Source organism: Panulirus ornatus, chromosome 1 (assembly GCF_036320965.1).
Source record: "Panulirus ornatus isolate Po-2019 chromosome 1, ASM3632096v1, whole genome shotgun sequence".
Taxonomy (NCBI): domain Eukaryota; kingdom Metazoa; phylum Arthropoda; class Malacostraca; order Decapoda; family Palinuridae; genus Panulirus; species Panulirus ornatus.
In genome coordinates this window covers 71,402,098-71,423,003 of record NC_092224.1, presented here as the reverse complement: position 1 = coordinate 71,423,003, position 20,906 = coordinate 71,402,098, and the positions used below count along the sequence as shown (strand labels likewise).

Genomic DNA, 20,906 nt, shown 5'->3' with positions numbered 1-20,906 from the left:
GTGATGTATATGCATCTATGTGCAGAGTGCAGCACAATTGAGTTGTGTTTTGTGTCTTCATTGTGGAGGCAGCATCATGGGCATGAATGGTTTCAGGATATGATGGGCCAGTGTTTTACAGTGTTGTTGGGGTGGGTGATGTCCAGAGCATTAATAGGAAAGTGTGACATATGTCTGTCTGGGGACTCTTGATTCTGATAGATGTATTTCTGGAGGGATGGAGTTTATGACAGAGTTGTATGGTGGTGGTTATTTCAGCATCTACCTGTTTTGTCTGTGTTATCTGATAGGGCTTGTGGTGGATCTGTGAGTGAAGGCTGCTGGAGTGAGAGGCTGGGTTAAGCTTTTTATTGCTAGAATCCACTAAACCATTATCTATTATATCATGGACTCAATCACACAATCATAAGGAAAAAATGAACAAAATACCCTGAGTCAGGGTCACTAAGGAATCTCAGCCACCTTGTTCTCAAGAATCACACAATCATAAGGAAAAAATGAACAAAATACCCTGAGTCAGGGAGGCTAAGGAATCCTAGCTACCTTGCTCTCAAAAGACTGAAAAAACTGAAATATCTTCAGCTGCTCTGAGACTCTGTAGCCCCTTAGCTAAGTACTCTGACCTATCCTTAAATGAATCAGTATTGTAGCTTTTCTAGCATGGGTTCAGTTAAGGAAGATTTGGCAATGCTGCAACACTGGGAATGATAGTGGACTACTCATTCGACTGCTGACTTTGGACCAGTTCTAGACGATATCAGTGAACAGCTTTTTCCTCCTCCTTTTTCAAAAGGAAAATTCTTTAATCTTTCCTGATTTTCTACCTCACCTATTGCTACTTCTACTCACTCTTCCACTTCTCAATGCTTTTTTTTTCTCAGATTTGAAACTAGAGTTGGTCATACTCTTGAGCAATGTCAGACAGCCACACATGAAATTTATTCAATGTCACCTGCATGTACTGTAATATACTTCATATAGACTTCTTCACAACCATAGTTGGGGCTTCCTGATGCCACTATGTTGGAAATACAAAAAACACAACTGAACAAGTATGATACAGTAAAGACATGAGCCAGGCTTGTGGGTGGTGACATGAATGCTGGATGACATTATGGTAGGAAAAGTAATCAGGGATAAAAACCTTTCTGTGAGTATTCCTATAATGATGCTGTATGGTTCTGGCACATGGAGTTGTTCACTACTATAAACTACAAACTTTATTCAATAGTAATGCCTTGGCTCTGATTCTGTAAATAATGTCCTAATTTTCACCCATTAATTACCCTATAGTGTACTTTATATGTAATTAATTGCTCAATTAAATTAGGAAAAAATGTATTACTTTCAGTGTGTTTCCATCATCTTTCTGAATTTAATATTATATTCCTACATTACCCCAAAATACTAGATATGTAGAGGTCTTATGAAGTAAGTGAATCTCTTAAGAAGGCATTTCCCTTTCCACCACAGGGGCTTTCTAATGTTTTATTCAAACAAGGAGGTCTCTGCATTCTACTTTCTCCTTTGGAATGTTTTTCTGTATTAAATTCTTGGAAATTACCGTTCAATTCTTTCCACAATCCTTCAACTGTGTCCTATCAAGAACTTTTATTCAGCTGATAATTCCATGGTTGTGACATTTTTCTCAAAATGAGTATTTTGTAAATGGAAATCATCATTTATCTATTTGATATAATTTTTTAAAAATATGTATCCAAGGGATCAACTTTTATAGAGTTCCTGCAGCTTTAAGGCTTTGCTACAATCAGCAGCAGTGAAATCATGATCTCTTTTGGAGTGAGAACTTCTTCAATGAGAATGTATTACTTTACATCCAATGAAAATTATACAATCTTGTCAGAAGTGACTTCTCACTTGCAGCATAACTTAATGCAGATCGAGTTCAAAGACAATCTTTTATGTAGTATGGCACCTACAGCAATTGTGATATAATAGTCAATAGTTCTCAATCTCTTTTGTACTTCACAAGAGTGTAAGAAATCTTTGTCAGTAAGTACTTAGTATCAAGCTTATGGCTGTGATAAATTTAGCCGAATGCACCATGCTTTCTTGATGAAGGAATCTTCAACTAACTTAGCCAACCTGCTTCCCTCCTGATGTCCATGAATTATAGATGACTGGATGGACATGTTACTGATATCTCCCACTACAACTTTATATCTATATCTACAACTCACTATATCTGCCCTATTAAATTCTGTTTTCTCCTATAAGTAAAACACTTAGCCCTTTCTTATGTACTGAGTTTTTGGTTTGCATACTATCCTCAAGGATCACTTTTCAATATGAATTAGCAAACAAACTTCTTTGCTCATATTTCAAGCACTGCTACCAAATCTTTGACACATAAAGCTTATATATCAGAATGATCAACAACATGAAAATTATATATCTGCTTCCCTATTTTTAGTGAGGTAAAAGGTATACAGTACACAATAGGGATAAATGAAGATATCTATATGAAACAAACCTTACTTACCTGAACAGGGTCATACTTGCGGCTACGAAGATCCCATATTCTAACAGTGCCATCAACAGATCCTGACAAAATAACTGTAGATTCCTCATTAAAAACTACACAGTTTACTCTTGCAGCATGGCCCCTGAACTTGCGTAGTGCTTCTCCTGTACTCACATTCCATAGCATCACAGATTTGTCTAAACCACAGGAACCAATGAGTCTGAAATAAAAAGGATTATTTACATTAGTTTTTCAATAAGCTGAATAATAGAGTCCTGCAACGAGCAGTATTTGTACACTTCTGGAAAACTGGTGAGGAGTGAAAATGCTTTTGTTCAACTTTATCCTCCCAGTCGCTGTCTCCTGCGTTAGCAAGGTAGAACAAGGAAACAGACAAAAGAACGGTCCAACCCACTCACACACATGTATATACATAAACACCCACACACGCACATATACATACCTATACATTTTGACATATACATATATACACATGTACATATTCATACTTGCTGCCTTCATCCATTCCCATCGCCACCCTGCCACACATAAAATAGCACCCTCCTCCCCACACGTGTGTGCAAGGTAGTGCTAGGAAAAGACAACAAAGGCTACATTCGTTCACACTTAGTCTCTAGCTGTCGTATAATGCACAGAAACCATAGCTTCCTTTCCACATCCAGGCCCCACAAAACTTTCCAAGGTTTACCCCAGACGCTTCACATGCCCTGGTTCAATCCACTGACAGCATGTTGATCCCAGTATACCACATCGTTCCAATTCACTCTATTCCTTGCATGCCTTTCACCCTCCTGTATGTTCAGGCCCCGATCGCTCACAATCTTTTTCTTTCTATCCTTCCACATCCAATTAATTCTCCCGCTTCTCCTCATTTCCTCTACCTCTGACACATATATCCTCTTTGTCAATCTTTCCTCACTCATTTCCTCCAAGTGACCAAACCATTTCAATTCCACTCTTCTTTCTCAACCACACTCTTTTTATTACCACTCATCTCTCTTACCCTTTCATTTCATACTCGATCAAACCACCTCACGCCACTTATTGTCCTCAAAAATTTCATTTCCAACACATCCACCCTCCTCAACACAACCCAATCTATAGCCCATGCCTTGCAACCATATAACATTGTTGGAACCTCTATTCCTTCAAACATCCCCATTTTTCCTCTCGGAGATAACTTTCTGGCCTTTCACACATTCTTCAACACTCCCAGAACCTTTGTCCCTTCCCCCACCCTGTGACTCACCTCCGCTTCCATGGTTCCATCCGCTGCTAAATCCACTCCTAGATATCTAAAACACTTCACTTCCTCCAGTCTTTCTCCATTCAAACTCACCTCCCAAATAACATGCCCCTCAACTCTACTGAACCTAATAACCTTACTCTTATTCACATTTACTCTCAGCTTTCTTCTTTCTCACACTTGCCAAACTCAGTCACCAACTTCTGCAGTTTCTCACCTGAATCAGTCGCCAGCGCTGTATCATCACCGAACAGCAACTGACTCACTTCCCAAACCCTCTCATCCACAACAGACTGCATACTTGCCCCTTTTTCCAAAACTCTTGCATTCACCTCCCTAACAACCCCATCCATAACCAAATCAAACAACCATGGAGACATCAAGCACCCCTGCTGCAAACTGACGTTCACTGGGAACCAATCACTTTCCTCTCCCTACTCATACACATGCCTTACATCCTTTGTGAAAACTTTTCACTGCTTCTAGCAACTTACCCTCCCACACTATATACTCTTAATGCCTTCCACAAAGCATCTTTATCAACTCTTTATTATATGCCCTCTCCAGATCCATAAATGCTTCATACAAATCCATCTGTTTTTCTAAGTATTTCTCATACATTCTTCACGGCAAACACCTGTTCCACACATCCTCTACCACTTCTGAAACCACACTGCTCTTCCCCAATCTGATGCTCTTTATATGCCTTTACCCTCTCAATCAATACCCTCCCATATAACCTCCCAGGAATACTCAGCAAACTTATACCTCTAATTTCAACACTCACCTTTATCCCCTTTGCCTTTGTACAATGGCACTAAGCATGCATTCCACCAATACTCAGGCACTTCACCATGATCCATACATACATTGAATATCCTAAACAACCAGTCAACAGCACAGTCACCCCCTTTTTTAATAAATTCCACTGCAATACCATCTAAACCTACTGCCTTGCCAGCTTTCATCTTCTGCAAAGCTTTCACTACCTCTTCTCTGTTTACCAAATCATTCTCCCTGACCCTCTCAATTTGCACACCAACTCAACCAAAGCACCCTATATCTGCCACTCTATCATGAAACGCATTTAACAAACCTTCAAAATGCTCATTCCATCTCCTTCTTACTTCACCACTACTTGTCATAACCTCCTCATTAACCCCCTTCACCAATGTTCCCATTTGTTCTCTTGTCTTATGCACTTCATTTACCTCCTTCCAAAACATTTTCATTTTCCCTAAAATTTAATTATACAATCTCACCCCAACTCTCATTTGCCCTCTTTTTCACCTCTTGCACCTTTCTCTTGACCTCCTGCCTCTTTCTTTTATATACCTCCCAGTCATTTGCACTACTTCTTGCAAAAATTGTCCAAACGCCTCTCTCTTCTCTTTCACTAACAATCTTACTTTTTCATCCTGCTACTCACTACCCTTTCTAATCAGCCCATCTCCCACTTTTCTCATGCCACAAGCATCTTTTCTGCAAGCCATCACTGCTTCCCTAAATACATCCCATTTCTCCCCCACTCCTCTTATGTCATTTGCTCTCACCTTTTGCCATTCTGCACTCAATCCCTCATAGTATTTCCCCACACAAGCCTCCTTTCCAAGCTCACTTACTCTCACCACTCTCTTCACCCCAACATTCTCTCTTCTTTTCTGAAAACCTCTACAAATCTTCACCTTTGTATCCACAAGATAATGATCAGACATCCCTCCAGTTGACCCTCCCAGCACATTAGCATCCAAAAGTGTCTCTTTCACGCGCCTATCCATTAACACATAATCCAGTAACGCTCTCTGGTCATCTCTCTTACTTACATATGTATACTTTTGTATATCTCTTTCTAAATCAGGTATTCCCAATCACTAGTCCTTTTTCAGCACACAAACCTACAAGCTCTTCAACATTTCCGTTTACAACACTGAACATCCCATGCACACCAATTATATCCTCAACTGCCACTTTACTCACCTTTGCATTCAAATCGCCCATCACTATAACCTGGTCTCGTGCATCAAAGCTGCTAACACACTCAACTGCTCCCAAAACACTTGCCTCTCATGATCTTTCTTTTCATGACCAGGTGCATAGGCACCAATAATCACCCATCTCTCTCCATCCACTTTCAGTTTAACTCGTATCAGTCTAGTTTACTTTCTTACACTCTCTCACATACTCCTACAAATCCTGCTTCAGGAGTAGTGCTACTCTTTCCTTTGCTCTTGTCCTCTCACCAACCCCTGACTTTACTCCCGAGACATTCCCAAACCACTCTTCCCCTTTACCCTTGAGTTTCGTTTCACTCAGAGCCTAAACATCCAGGTTCCTTTCCTGAAACATGCTACCTATCTGTCCTTTTTCTCATCTTGTTTACATCCTCACACATTTAGAACCCCAATCTGAGCCTTCGAGGAGGATGAGCACTCCCCGCACGACTCGTTTCCCCTTTTAGAAAGTTAAATACAAGGAAGGGAGGGTTTCTAGCCCCCCACTCCTGCCCCCTTTAGTCGCTTTCTACGACACGCAGGAAACATGTGGGAAGTATTCTTTCTCGCCTATCCCCAGGGATAGGGGAGAAAGCATAACTCATATTTGCTTTCTCAATATGGCAGATAAGTGGATAAATAGTGTATAAGAAAAAGAATGATGAGTTTAATATGAGCTTTTCAGTGTGTATAGATCTCACTCTTAAGAGGGTGAGCTTATAGAGAAAAAGTCATGCTAAAAACTTACGAGTTATCACTTGATCCTCGGGCATCTAAAACTTCATATCCATGTCCATTATAAGTGTGGAGAAGAATGCCTCGATGAGGGTTCCATAGTTTGACTGACTTGTCCGATCCACAGCTCATACAGTACCCACCATCCACTATGAGTGAGGAAAATTCACAAAAAGTGTACTTCACGACTGAATTTATGAAATATATTTTGAATTTGTGAAAAAAATTTTCTTCCTACAATGAAGGCAAGTGAGCAAGAGGAATTAAAGGCCCTCTTCTTACTGGGATACTGAGAAGACATATCATCGATACTAAGCTGTGGATTACCTAACATCTACTCCCAAAGAAAGGCTCACCTTATGCAAACCACTTACCACCAGCCTCCCTGTAGCTGTTCAGGTATGGTAGTCATGAATCTAAAACCATACATATCTAGTAAAATGCATCCAGGTTATTCCTATGATGTTCCCAACTGTTACACGAAGTATAGAGTTAAAAAGGGATAGAGGGATCGGAAGGAAAAGGAAAGCCTCTCTATTGGCCCTTTCTGTTAGAAGAAATATGACTGGTCTCCCCTGTTCGAACTACCATTTCAGGAATTCTATTTGTTTTCCCCCTAACAAGATTTGGCGAGTAAGCAAGATGAATGAAAGCATACCTAAGAATCTAGCTAGAGGACGGAGAAGCTTAATTCACAAAGCAAGTGATTGATAGTGGTTTACGAAGGTCTGCCAAATCTCCTAAACATTCAACAGCAGCTGATTAGGAGATCCTATAAAGAAACCAAGAAAACTTGATGATGAGGTTGACAAGAATATAGCCAAACATTTTTCCGAGTTAAAAAGCCTTTACAGCATAGGACTTTATGACTTTGGTAATCCTTTAAAGGATGAAGTCAAGCTAAAGCCTAGACTTATCCCAAAATGATTTAGCTAAACCTTTGTTGTCCATGTTAATTCATATTCAAATGCAAAAACTATTCATTCTCAGGAAGATTGTCAACTTTCTCTGAACACCTAAAGTGGATCCCTCCCAAAGTATAATTTGATATACTTCCTCAACCTGAATGAGAAAGATGTTGCCTTAAAAAAAGAAATATTTATCAGAAGCCCACTGTAAGAGGATGGTAACAACTTTAACCACTAAAAATTCATGCCAAGGCAAGGCTAAAGATTGTCAGAAGTCAAAGGACTGGTTTCTAAGCAAGACTTGAAATAAACTGTGCCATTAGACGGAAAAGAAAAAAAGGTTAATTACCAGTAGGTTCACAGTCCATCAGAGGCCTTAAAAAAGGCCACTCTCTTACACTCCTTAAGCCTTATAATTTGTCACTTGGTTAGGTCTGTCCCAGCTGAGGCAATACATCTCATCTGAAGTTGGTACCTGTCTACGTACCAGCCTAGAAAACAGTGACCTAGTGGAATGAAATCCAGTCAAGTAAAGAGAAGTCAGGCACTCTAACTTTATCAATTGGAGGGCTGCCCTAAGAAGTAAAGCTGAAAAGTAAAGAAGTACATACCTGGTGAAGTCTTCGGGGTCTTCATCCCCACAGACCATGCTAGGCCCCGGATGTTGGAATTGGTCATTGGTGAACCAAACTGTTAGAAGCCATAGCCCTCAAGCCTACATAGCCCCTACAGCTTGGCTAGTCTGATACACTTAGTAGGCCCTTGTCCCATGCACTCTCAAATTTCTCTACTGTACATCCCATCCTGTCAATGATGGTAGTTGGTAGGGTTTTGAAGAGGCTTGGGCTCTGGATGTTTAGTGTTCTCTTATTTTGGGCATATTGCCCCTTTGGATTTCAGTGGCAGTATTTTATAAGGTCTTCCATGCCTGTCCAATGTTGTTTTCCACTTCCATGGTTCCATTCGCTGCTATATCCACTTTCAGGTATGTGAAACATTTCACCTCTTCCTTAGTTTCTCAAACTCACAGTCCAACTTAACTTTACTTCTGCTTTTTTTCACACACTCCCCTAAACTCAGTCACCAACTTAGGCAGTTTCTCACTCGAATCTACCACCAGTACTGTGTCATTAGCAGCTGACTCACTTCTGAGACCCCCTCAGCCCCTGCAGATTGCACATGCACACACACACATGCCTTCTGCAACATGCAAGGAATGGAAGGGTGGAAATCTTTCTCCACTATGCTTGGGATGGAGATTTCTTTTCATACTTGATCACTGTGGTGATCGAATAAGAAATAAAAAGGCTGTTTTCCAGGGTTCCTTAATTCACAGTGCTCTTCTCACTTTCAAGTCAGTGAAAGGAGAGTAGTTAGAGTGGATGGGCTTGGAAAGGTGACATGTGTGAAGAAATACCACGAGAGATTGGGTGTAGAATGACAAAAGGTGAAAGTAAATGAAGCAAGGACAGTGAGTGAGGAATGGGAGGTATTTATGGAAGTAATGCTATTATGTGCAAGATATGAATGTGGCTTGTGGAAGGAGGGCAGATTAGACAGTGCAGTGAGTGGTGGGATGAAGAAGTAAAGTTTCAGTGAAAATGAGAGGAAAGGCATTCAGGAGTACTACTGGGGAAGGAGCGCAAGAAATTGGGGATGTATAAGAGAAAGAGGAAGGTAACTCTAGTGCAGCGTTTCCAGAGGCAGCGAGGCTTCAAAATCGTCCAAAAACTAGCAGCTGACTCACTTCTGAGACCCCCTCAACCCCTGCAGATTGCACATGCACACACACACACATGCCTTCTGCAACATGCAAGGAATGGAAGGGTGCAAATCTTTCTCCACTATGCTTGGGATGGAGATTTTTTTCATACTTGATCACTGTGGTGATCGAATAAGAAATAAAAAGGCTGTTTTCCAGGGTTCCTTAATTCACAGTGCTCTTCTCACTTTCAAGTCAGTGAGAGGAGAGTAGTTAGAGTGGATGGACTTGGAAAGGTGACATGTGTGAAGAAATACTACGAGAGATTGGGTGTAGAATCACAAAAGGTGAAAGTAAATGAAGCAAGGACAGTGAGTGAGGAATGGGAGGTATTTATGGAAGTAATGCTATTATGTGCAAGATATGAATGTGGCTTGTGGAAGGAGGGCAGATTAGACAGTGCAGTGAGTGGTGGGATGAAGTAAAGTTTCAGTGAAAATGAGAGGAAAGGCATTTCAGGAGTACTACTGGGGAAGGAGCGCAAGAAATTGGGGATGTATAAGAGAAAGAGGAAGGTAACTCTAGTGCAGCGTTTCCAGAGGCAGTGAGGCTTCAAAATCGTCCAAAAACTAAAGTCACAGCACACCTCAGGTGTTTGTATAAATTTAAAAGGATTGCCTTGATGGAGTTGGGAACAGACATCAGAGATAGATTGGAGAAAATAGTATTTAGATGGTGATTACGGAGGTAGTGAACATGATGGGGTGGTGATGATGGAGGAGGTGATGGCAGGCAGGAATATTGTGGCAAGTGTTGAGAGGTGATGCATTTAACAGTTTCCTTGGTAACACTGGCTCGTGGCACCACCAGATACGACTGAACTGCTAATGTCTATGCACAAAATTGTGTGTTAGCATAAATTAGCAATGCTATACCCTTTCATCATTATGCTATGTAACATTTTAAATTAAGGACTGAGAAATCAGACACTCAGAGATGAATAGAGAGGTGGATTGGAAGAAAGAGGCAACAGACAATAGCTGTGTTGCCAAGCACTCTTCAACAGGTGACATTTCAACCCATCACCATACCCACCACCATGCTCTTGTATTTCAGTTAACTACACACAATTTTATGTCACACCCACCACCATGCACTTGTATTTCAGTTAACTACACACAATTTTGTCATACAATAAGACCTACACTTCATAAAATTATAAAACAGCTCATAATGCACAAAGTCATGGGTACTCATGGACTCCCAGGGTGCTATAATATTATCTATGGCCTTCCAAAATTCTCTGATAGATTGTTTATCTTTGCCATCTGTTTTCTCAAGTTGTCTGAATGTGCAATGAATATAGCAGACCTTGAAATATATTACTCCCCGATCCACTGGCTTGATCAGGGAAGTTGTATTAAGTGGAAGTTTGCCACTTCTACAGGTATGCAGGTCCAAAGGGTGTCTAGATTCTCAGAGTGGCCAGGGGCATTATTGAGCACCAACAATGCTCTGAGTTTAAGGTTTTCTCTTCCATAATAGTGCTTCACTACTGGGCAAAAGTGACACAAACCACTGCTGGAAAATATCAACTGTCACCCAAGCCTTCTTATTTGATTTCCGAATCACAGGCAGGTGGTTTTTGAAAATACCCTCATAGCTCATGGCATTTCAGAGTGCTTGGTGAGCAGTGGTTCCAGCTTGAAGTCTCCCGAAGCATTACACCCCTCGCAGTAGTGTTACTTGGTTTGTGCAACCCTAAACCTAGAAGCATGCTTCTTTTCTCCAGAGATGAAAGTGTAGGATGGCATTTTTTTTCCACAAAAGGCCAGTTTCATAAATGTGAAAGCAACCTTTGGAGGGTAGTTGCCACACCCGATGATAGCTTTGAGGGTAGCAGGAAATTCCTGGGCAGCCTGCATGTCCCTACTTGCAGCTTTACTACAGGTGTGGATGCTGTGCAAGTTGGTGCGACATTTGAACCGATCAAACCAACCTCTGCTTGTTGAAAATGTTTTTGAGTCATCTCCTTCCTACAGGTGCATGAAGATGCTACTGGCTCTTTCCAAGATGTTATGCTTAATGGCAAATTACAGTGCATTTGGCCACCTACCCATATGGCTTGCCTACCTTCCATCTTTTCTAATAAACTGCTCCTTAAATGAGTCACCTTCATTGCTGTTAACTTCACTGTCAGAAGCTTTTATATTGTCTGCCAATTTAAAAGTATCAGCAACATCAACCTGACAATCACCAGCTTCCAAACACAATATCAGAAGCACTAGCAGCACAAGAACCTGCAAACTGTTTTCCAGACATTATGGGTAAATATTATCAAATATAAAAAATCAGTAAGTCAGTAAGAATGTGTAAACAGTGTTAGTGCTGCAAAATATGTACAGTAATAACTTATTTGGTACTGACTGAATGTATGTACAGCACTGATTGGCCAAGTGAATATAAACAGAGTGAGCTGCTGTCAGCATGGTGTGAGTGTCTAGACTCATGACTTTTGACTTCTTTTATGAATTTCTTAATTCTTTTCTAATACGACTAGAGCTTCATGATGCAAGCAAGAGCACTAAGATGAAACTGTTCCAAGAGGAACGCTAAACAGGTTATTACTGTATATGGAAAAATTTCCCATGATAACATATCACAGATCATATGAGAACCATGAGAGATGATACATCATCTCTGCTAGACTCTATCCTTAAATACAGTATCCTGGAAACTGAACAAATCAAATATGATAAACCTTTTGGTAAAAGTGATCACATACTGTGTGAGTTTGACTATGTGATTGAAGAGGATACAAGAGAGGGAGCATAAGGGAAATATGACTGTGATAATTACAGTCTTCACAAAAAGAACCAGGTGATTACTATTTAAAACAAAGCTTTCATCCATCATGTTTTGTTTGAAGAAAATATCCCATTCCTTGCTTATGGTGGGGACATCATGCATCTCGTTGTCCCATCATATGATTTCCTGCCTCAGTTACCCTGTGGTACTGAGAGTAGAGGGATGTAACTTTTGCTCGCAGTCCTTGTGTTTAATATTTTCGCTATTTCTCTTTCAAGTGATAATTTCCTTCTACCAGCAACTAATTACTGCTAGAGGAAAAGGCCCATACTCTTGCTTGGAAGCAAGAAACTGTGTCTAGAAGTAAGATTTACAGACACTGTCAGGCCTGAGTTAATCATCCATACACTTTTGTTTTCCTAATCTGCTATCAGACCTCCTTAAAAAGAAATACCAATAGGGCAAATGAAAACCAGATAAATGAGAATTGTTGATAAACCCATATCTTTCTAGTTATTGGTTTATCAGTTCCTTGAGAATGTAAATCAAGAAGACTTTTATAACCAAAGTATATAAACCATCACTATAGAAGGTTCTGTGAAATCTACAATGAAGTTTCAAAGCTTTATGCTATAGGGAAAGAAACAATGGCTTGCCCTGAGTTCCCAATAGCCAAACAGTGATAATGTGATGCAGCACCTTGCTAAAGCACAAGAGCAGTTAGTTCTTGGGAATAGAAATCAAAGTAATAAAGAATCGACAGAGAACCAATAAAGCACTGTAAGGCAAGCCAGTCAAGTTTTAAGGTCAAACTGAGAGCTGATAAATCAAACTGCTTGAGACTTATTTCTGTCATGTACATAGAGCTTGAGAAAAGAATTTATATCATGCAGACAAAAAACCTAGCTCCTTAAGAGGTTTATTTAGCTAATGGGAAAGTTAGATGTGAGATAACACTGAGAGAAAAAAGCTATCAAATCAAAGCCCCACAATGTCAAATCCTTTAGAAATATCATGAACTATAATATGGGTTTCCCCAGGTCTCTCAAAGAGGATGACCAATCATTAGTTAAACATGTGAAGATATCACCAAGGATCTCACTTCATGAAGGTTGTGCTGATGATCAGACAGAGAACTGCAGGATTTGAGATGTTTAAAGTAAAAGGATTTAAGGAAATTCAAATATTTGGAAACAAGTAAATTGAGAACAACAACTGGAATGGTTAAAACAAGTACACTTTTGTGGAATAGTCTATATTACTGCATGCTTCCAATGGGAAAGTTTTGGTTTTTAGCCGAAGCACAAATGATGGGCACAAATTCAGAGGTACAATCCTTCAAAATACAAGGAGGGATGCCATCAGATCCATATGCTTTGCTTATGTTCTGAGAGTTATACTTTTTGGACTATACAAGAGGTTATAGGAGGTATGATAGGGGGTGAAGGAATGTTAAAGTAATCTGAAGCAAAACTAGAGGAGAAAAGAGGACCAAAGAAAGTTTATCTCTTATTAAGAGACAGCTGTAGTACCATCAGCATGGAAAAGTGAAGGAGAAGTAATTCAACAGAAGTTGTTAGAAGTGCCTTTGAGTAATGATCAGAAAGACCCACTGGTACTTCCTTTGAAGAAAGAAATACTCTACTTCATGGATAATATACCTGCAGTGATTTCAGGCATAGGTGATTAATAAGTATGTATTGGAGAAAGAGTGTTTTTTAGTCATATACCAGGTATGCCTAGTCCCTCGCCAGAATTGCTTCAGAACAGGAATGGTTGAGCCATGGATTGGAAGAAGAGTTAGATGAAGAGGGTACATACTTTCATTTTTGCATCAATAACCTAGCTTCAGGTAAGCAGAGACAAAATCATCAGAAAACAGGCTTCACTAATAATAATCAACAACAATGATCAATGTGAAAATTCTCTTCAAATACAGTACACAGATAAGATACCTTAACCTACCTATGGTGAAAATGTTGTGGTGCTCCTCTGCTCAGGCAGACTATTGGAGGCTACTGCATAAAGACCTAAATAACTACCACATCCTAACTACAGTACTCTGGTATACTATTATGATACTTATCCAGGGCAATTATGTGTTCCTCTAGTGCACATTCATAATTTGTCTACCTGAGGATAGCAATGTATATAAAGCAATTCTAGGCCCTGTATGATTAGGGTGTTACCTCTTCTTACTAAGCTTGCTGCACCTTCTGATTTTTATGGTTATATTTTACAGTCTTCCAGAGCTCATGCATAATCTGTTGGGCACCCTCTTTGAGGAGAGAGACTAACCTGCTAAAAGAATTCCAAATAAGACTAACTAATGAAAGTGAGCTGAGCTCTAGGAAGGAACTAATGGAAGTGAAAGGAAGACATGATTACAACTGTGTTTTTAAAATGACATTACAATGGCAAGACTAAATAAAATGAAAGAGGAATGAACAAATTCACTAGGGGACACAACAGGAGTCTAAGCAAGATTTATCATAAAAGATTTGAAGAAACCCTTTTATAGTGAAGGAATAGTGGATGGAGTAAGCATTAACATGAAAAAGAATTATAACACCGGGAAGTTTAGTGAGTGATGCAAGTTTAAAATTTCCTTACTATATTGTATATACATGAACATATTAACAAGTGGGTAAATTATACAAGCATTTTCAATCACTCCCTTTGTCCTTCTAATGCTCTGACTTAATGTTCTTTTACATCTAATTTCCTCATTAATATAAAGTACACATAATTTTTCCATGCTCTTTGCTTCCACATGAAAAATCCATCCTTTATTCATTAATCACACCATAATTTTATTTTCTCCACATTCCTTTACTTCTGACTAGTCACTCTTTCAATAATATACATCTAAAAAATTTGATACTCATTTCTACTGTGTCAACTTTTATCCCACTATAAATCCATGCCATCCATGCATTAGCTAATACAGAAGTATTACTATTACAAACTTCTACATACCTAGTTGCCTAACAACCTCCTTTCATTCCTTCCTTCAGGCTGCCATTGACCTGATCAGTTTTTAGAAGTATCTTTTTAATCTAGTTTCAAGGACTCCTTCCTTATCATTTCTGCTGGCCAACAGTTTCAATACTTTGAATGCTTTCATTTCATGTTCCAACTCCATTGTCTTTAAAGAAAGGTATCTGACTAACATCTATATCTATAATAAGTCTTGTATATCTCCTCAACCTTATTTATTTAGTCTGATCATATATGCATGATATGAACTTCACATTGTATACAGCTATGTACTGACTGTATTTGCTATTAGCCACTTCTTATATCCTAGATTCTTTCCAGACTGTTTAATCCTAAAGTACCATTAAAAACAGACATATAAACACAAAGCTCACCATTGAATCTGACAGCTCTGACAGCACCCTGCTTACACTCAATTATTCTCACCAGCTGAGACGGTATGCCCTCTGAAGGAGCCATTTCTAACAAAGTTTACTTCCCAGAAGATGATTCACAAACCCTGTAAATTATTCAAATAATTACTACAAATCATGCCCCGAAATGAAATTAAGCCTAAAGTAACTCTGCTAATCTTTAGATACAATGAGGGAGATATTTTATTTATTTTAACATACATAATCGCTGTTTCCTGTGTCAGCTAGGTAATGCCAGGAAACAGATGAAGAATGGACCATCCACTCATATACACATATATATACATACATGCCCATATGCGCACATATACATATCAACATATACCTACAAACACTTAGACATACACATATATAAACATGTACACATTTATACTTGCTTGCCTTTTTCCACTCCTTTCGCTACCCCACCCCATGGGAAACAGCATCGCTACCCCCACTTCAGCGAGGTAGTGCCAGGAAAATGGACAAAAAAAAAAAAAAAAAAAGTCCACATTCGTTCGCACTCAGTCTCTAGCTGTCATGTGTAATGCACCGAAACCACAGCTCCCTAATCCACATACAGGTCCCTCAAACCTTTCCATGGTTTACCCCAGATGTTTCACATACCCTCATTCAATCATTTATAGCACATTGACCCCAGTATACCACATCTTTCCAATTCACTCCATTCCTTGCATGCCTCTCACCCTTCTGTATGTTCGCTCAAAATCTTTTTCACTCCATCCTTCCACCTCCAATAAGGTCCCCCACTTCTTGTTCCCTTCACCTCTTTGTCAATCTTTCCTGACTCATTCTCTCCATATGTCCAAACCATTTCAACACACTCTCATCTGCTCTCTGAACCACACTTTTTATTTCCACACATCTCTCTTACCCTTTCATTACTTACTCAATCAAACCACCTCACACCACATATTGTCCTCAAACATTTCATTTCCAACACATCAATTACCTATATCCATAGAGGTCTTCAATGTAACAGCCTACACTGTTGAAGGTATTGTCTTATACCCATATTTTAATTAAGCATGACAAAGTCTTGTTGGAGAGAAGACTGACCAGAAGAATATAAGTAACTAATATATGTAATGGGTTTCCCTGTATCAACTAGGGTTATCTGGAAAATAATTGACAAAGTTAAAGTCTAGAAGATGCACAAAATTACCATGTGTAGTACATCAAGTTATCTAAGGAAGACCCACCCACTCCCAGCCCTTTTAGTCACCTTTTATGACATGCATGACATGCAGGGAATACATGGGTAATAATCTTTCTCCACCATATCTAGGGATTATATGTATATACTGAACTTAATAACCTTGCTCTTATTCACAGTTACTCTCAGCTTTCTTCTTTCACATACTTTATCAAACTCATCTTTCACATACTTTATCAAACTCAGTCACCAACTTCTGCAGTTTCTCACCTGAATCTGCCACCAACACTGTATCATCAGCGAACAACTGACTCACTTCCTAAGCCCTCTCATCCCCAACAGACTGCATACTTGCCCCTCTTTCCAAAACTCTTCCATTCACCTCCCTAACAACCCCATCCATAAACAAATTAAACAACCATGGAGACATCACGCACACCTGCTGCAAACCGACATTCACTGGGAACCAATCACTTTCCTCTCTTCCTACTCGTACACGTGCCTTATATCCTCAATAAAAACTTTTCACTGCTACTAGCAACTTACCTCCCGCACCATATATTCTTAATACCTTCCTCAGAGCATCTCTATCAACTCTATCATATGCCTTCTCCAGATCCATAAATGCAACATACAAATCCATTTGCTTTTCTAAATATTTCTCACATACATTCTTCAAAGCAAACACCTGATCCACACATCCTCTACCACTTTTGAAACCACACTGCTCTTCCCCAATCTGATGCTCTGTACATGCCTTCACCCTCTCAGTCAATACCCTCCCATATAATTTCCCAGAAATGCTCAACATACTTATACCTCTGTAATATGAGCACTCACCTTTATCCCTTGCCTTTGTACAATGGCACTATGCATGCATTCTGCCAATCCTCAGGCACCTCACCATGAGTCATACATATATTAAATATCCTTACCAACCAGTAACCAACACAGTCACCCCCTTTTTTAATAAATTCCACTGCAGTACCATCCAAACCCGCTGCCTTGCCAGTTTTCATCTTCCGCAAAGTTTGTACTACCTCTCTGTTTACCAAATCATTCTCCCTAACCCTCTCACTTTGCACACCACCTCGACCAAAACACCCTATATCTACCACTCTATCATCTAACACATTCAACAAAACTTCAAAATACTCACTCCATCTTCTTACACCACCACTACTTGCCATCACCTCCCCATTAGCCCCCTTCCCCGATGTTGCCATTTGTTCTCTTGTCTTACGCACTTTTTTTTACCTCCTTCCAAAACATCTTTTTATTCTCCATAAAATCTAATGATACTCTCTCACTCCAACTCTCATTTGCTCTCTTTTTCACCTCTTGCACCTTTCTCTTGACCTCCTGCCTCTTTCTTTTATACATCTCCCAGTCATTTGCACTATTTCCCAGCAAAACTCATCCAAATGCCTCTCTTTTCTTTTTCACTAATAATCTTACTTCTTCATCCCACCACTCATTACCCTTTCTAATCTGCCCACCTCCCATGCTTCTCATGCCACAATTATCTTTTGTGTAAGCCATCACTGCTTCCCAAAATACATCCCATCCCTCCCCCACTCCCCTTACGTCCTTTGCTCTCACCTTTTTCCATTCTGCACTCAGTCTCTCCTGGTACTTCCTCACACAAGTTTCCTTCCCAAGCTCACTTGCTCTCACCACTCTCTTCACCCCAACATTCTCTCTTCTTTTCTGAAAACCTCTACATATCTTCACCTTCACCTCCAGTTGCACCTCTCAGCACATTAACATCCAATAATGCTCTCTGGCTATCTCTCCTACTTACATATGTATACTTTTGTATATCTCTCTTTTTAAACCAGGTATTCCCAATCACCAGTCCTTTTTCAGCTCACAAATCTACAAGCTCTTCACCATTTCCATTTACAACACTGAACACCCAATGTACACCAATTATTCCCTCAACTGCCACATTACTCACCTTTGCTTTCAAATCACCCATCACTATAACCCTGGTCTCGTGCATCAAAACTACTCCTTCCCTTGCTCTTGTCCTCTCACCAACCCCAGATTTTACTCCCAAAACATTCCCAAACCACTCTTCCCCTTTACCCTTGAGCTTCATTTCACTCCGAGCCAAATCATCCAGGTTCCTTTCCTCAAACATACTACCTGTCTTTCCTTTTTTCTCATCTTGGTTACATGCACACACATTTAGACATCCCAGTCTGAGCCTTCTTTTTTCCCTTTTAGAAAGTTGAAATACAAGGAGGGGAGGGTTTCTAGCCCCCCGCTCTCGGCCCCTTTAGTCACCTTCTACGACATGCGTGGGAAGTATTCTTTCTCCCCAATCCCAGGGATATATATATACACGTGTACATATTCATACTTGTTTGCCTTCATCCATTCCTGGCACCACCTCGACCCACAGGAAACAGCATCACCACCACATGTGTCAGCAAGGTAGTGCCAAGAAAACAGACAAAAAAGGCCACATTCATTTACACACAGTCTCTAGCTGTTGTATAATGCACCAAAACTGCAACTCCTTATGTATCTTCAAGCCCCACAGACCTTTCCATGGCTTACCCCAGACGTTTCACATGCCCTGGTTCAGTCCATAGACAGTAGATCAACCCTGGTATACCGTATCATTCCAATTCTCTCTATTCCTTGCACACCTCTCACCCTTCTGCTTGTTCAGGCTCCAGTCACTCAAAATCTTTTCACTCCATCCTTCCACCTTTAAGGTATACCTCCTTGAAAGGTGTTAAATAATTAAGAATGGATAAATATTCTGTCATGAAATTTGTCTATGCTTTGTCAGTGTTGTTATAGTCGATATCAAATCAGTCCTTCTCACTAAGTGCTAAGCATACTCTCCCAGCTGCTGTGTTTGATCTTATATCTGGAAACTATGTGAGTGCAGAAAATTAATATGTGGTCACCAAGTCCAATACTCGTAACTGACACACCCACTCATAATCAGATACAAATACCGAGTCCAGAATATATTCAAAAGTACCATACTCGCAACTTGGTGAGTTGAGGGTGAGGTTGAAATTTGAGTGACAGTGGGCATTGTTCCAGATTACCCTCTTTATACAGTCTTGTGTTGTCAACTTATTTGTCTGGTAAATTTTCAATCAACAGATGTGCATTTTTTAGGATTAAGATGTTTCCTACTCTTATGGAATCGTTGTTGCCACTGTAAAGTGATTTAAGAGTGAGAGATTTTCCTTTTTCACTCTTGATACCAATTGTTCAGTATCGAATATGTTGTTAGTGGCAGAGCTGTGAGGAAGAGGAAATGTAGGGTTAAATAGTACACAAGTAATGTAAATTAACAGTTATTATAAAAAAAGGTAACCTGCTTCTTTGAACACTACAGATACCTTGTGGGTTCTATTATTGGTGAAATTTCATTGCTATCAAAACATGTGCTCCATTTTCTGTACCATAGATCATTTGACTTAGAAGGTAAATAATGAGTTCAGATGTCTCTTAGATGTATTGGAATCAAACCGTGTGTTAGAGAAATCTCATAACAATTAAATCAATCCCAATGTTTTATGAACATCTACCTCTCTGCATATTTGCATCACTAAGATTCAATCAGATGTAAACAAAATAACTCTGTGGAATGCATCAACAACAGAAGAAATGAGGTATCTCTAGACTCTACAAGCAAAGTTTTCTCACTACAGCTTCTGGTTTCTACATTAACTTACAGACCAAATAAAGCTCTAAAGAATCCAAAAAAAAATCAGGTGATTTTTTTCTTGAATGTCTGCAGAAGAGTCACTTTTTCAATGTCCTTGCTTATAGCATAAGAGCATTCCAAAATTACGATGGACCACCATAGATAACCCTCCTGTTCGTTTCCTAGTTGCTAAAACTTGATAAAAGTGTTACCAGTGCATTCCTTACACTCTCAACCGTTGAAACTGTGTCCCTACAACATAATTCCCGTCTAACTCAAAGCCCTGCCTACTTTACGATAAATTTATATCTAAAATTCCATCAACACACTTCATCAGCTCTAAGCAGTGTAAGGGATCCATTAGTACCACTTGAACACAACCTAAACATGAGACCATAGACGAGATAAGATACCCACACTTCCTATTTGCGAAGCTGAATAGAAATGATTTTCTTTCAGTTAATTTGATGTAACTACCATCATCAGCTCCATCACCAATTACATGGGTCTGATCAGGTACACACAGACTATGAAATTACACGAGGTACCCAGAGTGTTTGAACTTGCCTCCTCTAATCGTAAGGGATAGGTTATGAAGACAGAGAACTTTGGTTACATTAAACTTTTTTTGACTTGTAACAGAGTGCTGCTGGCAGTAACCAGTGCACCAGTTGCCCTCCGTTTGTATCCACTATATAGTTGAATTAAGTTATTACTGTTAAACACAGCCCTTCAACATAAACAAACCCCGATTCTTTC

At 39.6% G+C, this 20,906-nt stretch overlaps 1 protein-coding gene across 3 annotated transcripts in view; it reads right to left on the bottom strand.

Annotated features, from left to right (window-relative positions):
• The window catches only part of LOC139749550 (WD repeat domain-containing protein 83), a 64,381-nt gene extending 43,475 nt beyond the window's left edge, over positions 1 to 20,906 (bottom strand). Inside the window, exons 1-4 of one of the 3 annotated variants that reach the window (XM_071663577.1) lie at positions 20,715 to 20,906; positions 15,271 to 15,395; positions 6,492 to 6,627; positions 2,504 to 2,705 (exon numbers count right to left, since the gene is read on the bottom strand). In XM_071663577.1, the coding sequence (XP_071519678.1) occupies positions 2,504 to 2,705; positions 6,492 to 6,627; positions 15,271 to 15,355 (423 nt within the window). In that variant the 5' untranslated portion in view covers positions 15,356 to 15,395; positions 20,715 to 20,906. The other 2 variants (XM_071663559.1, XM_071663567.1) reach the window with 2 other exon arrangements.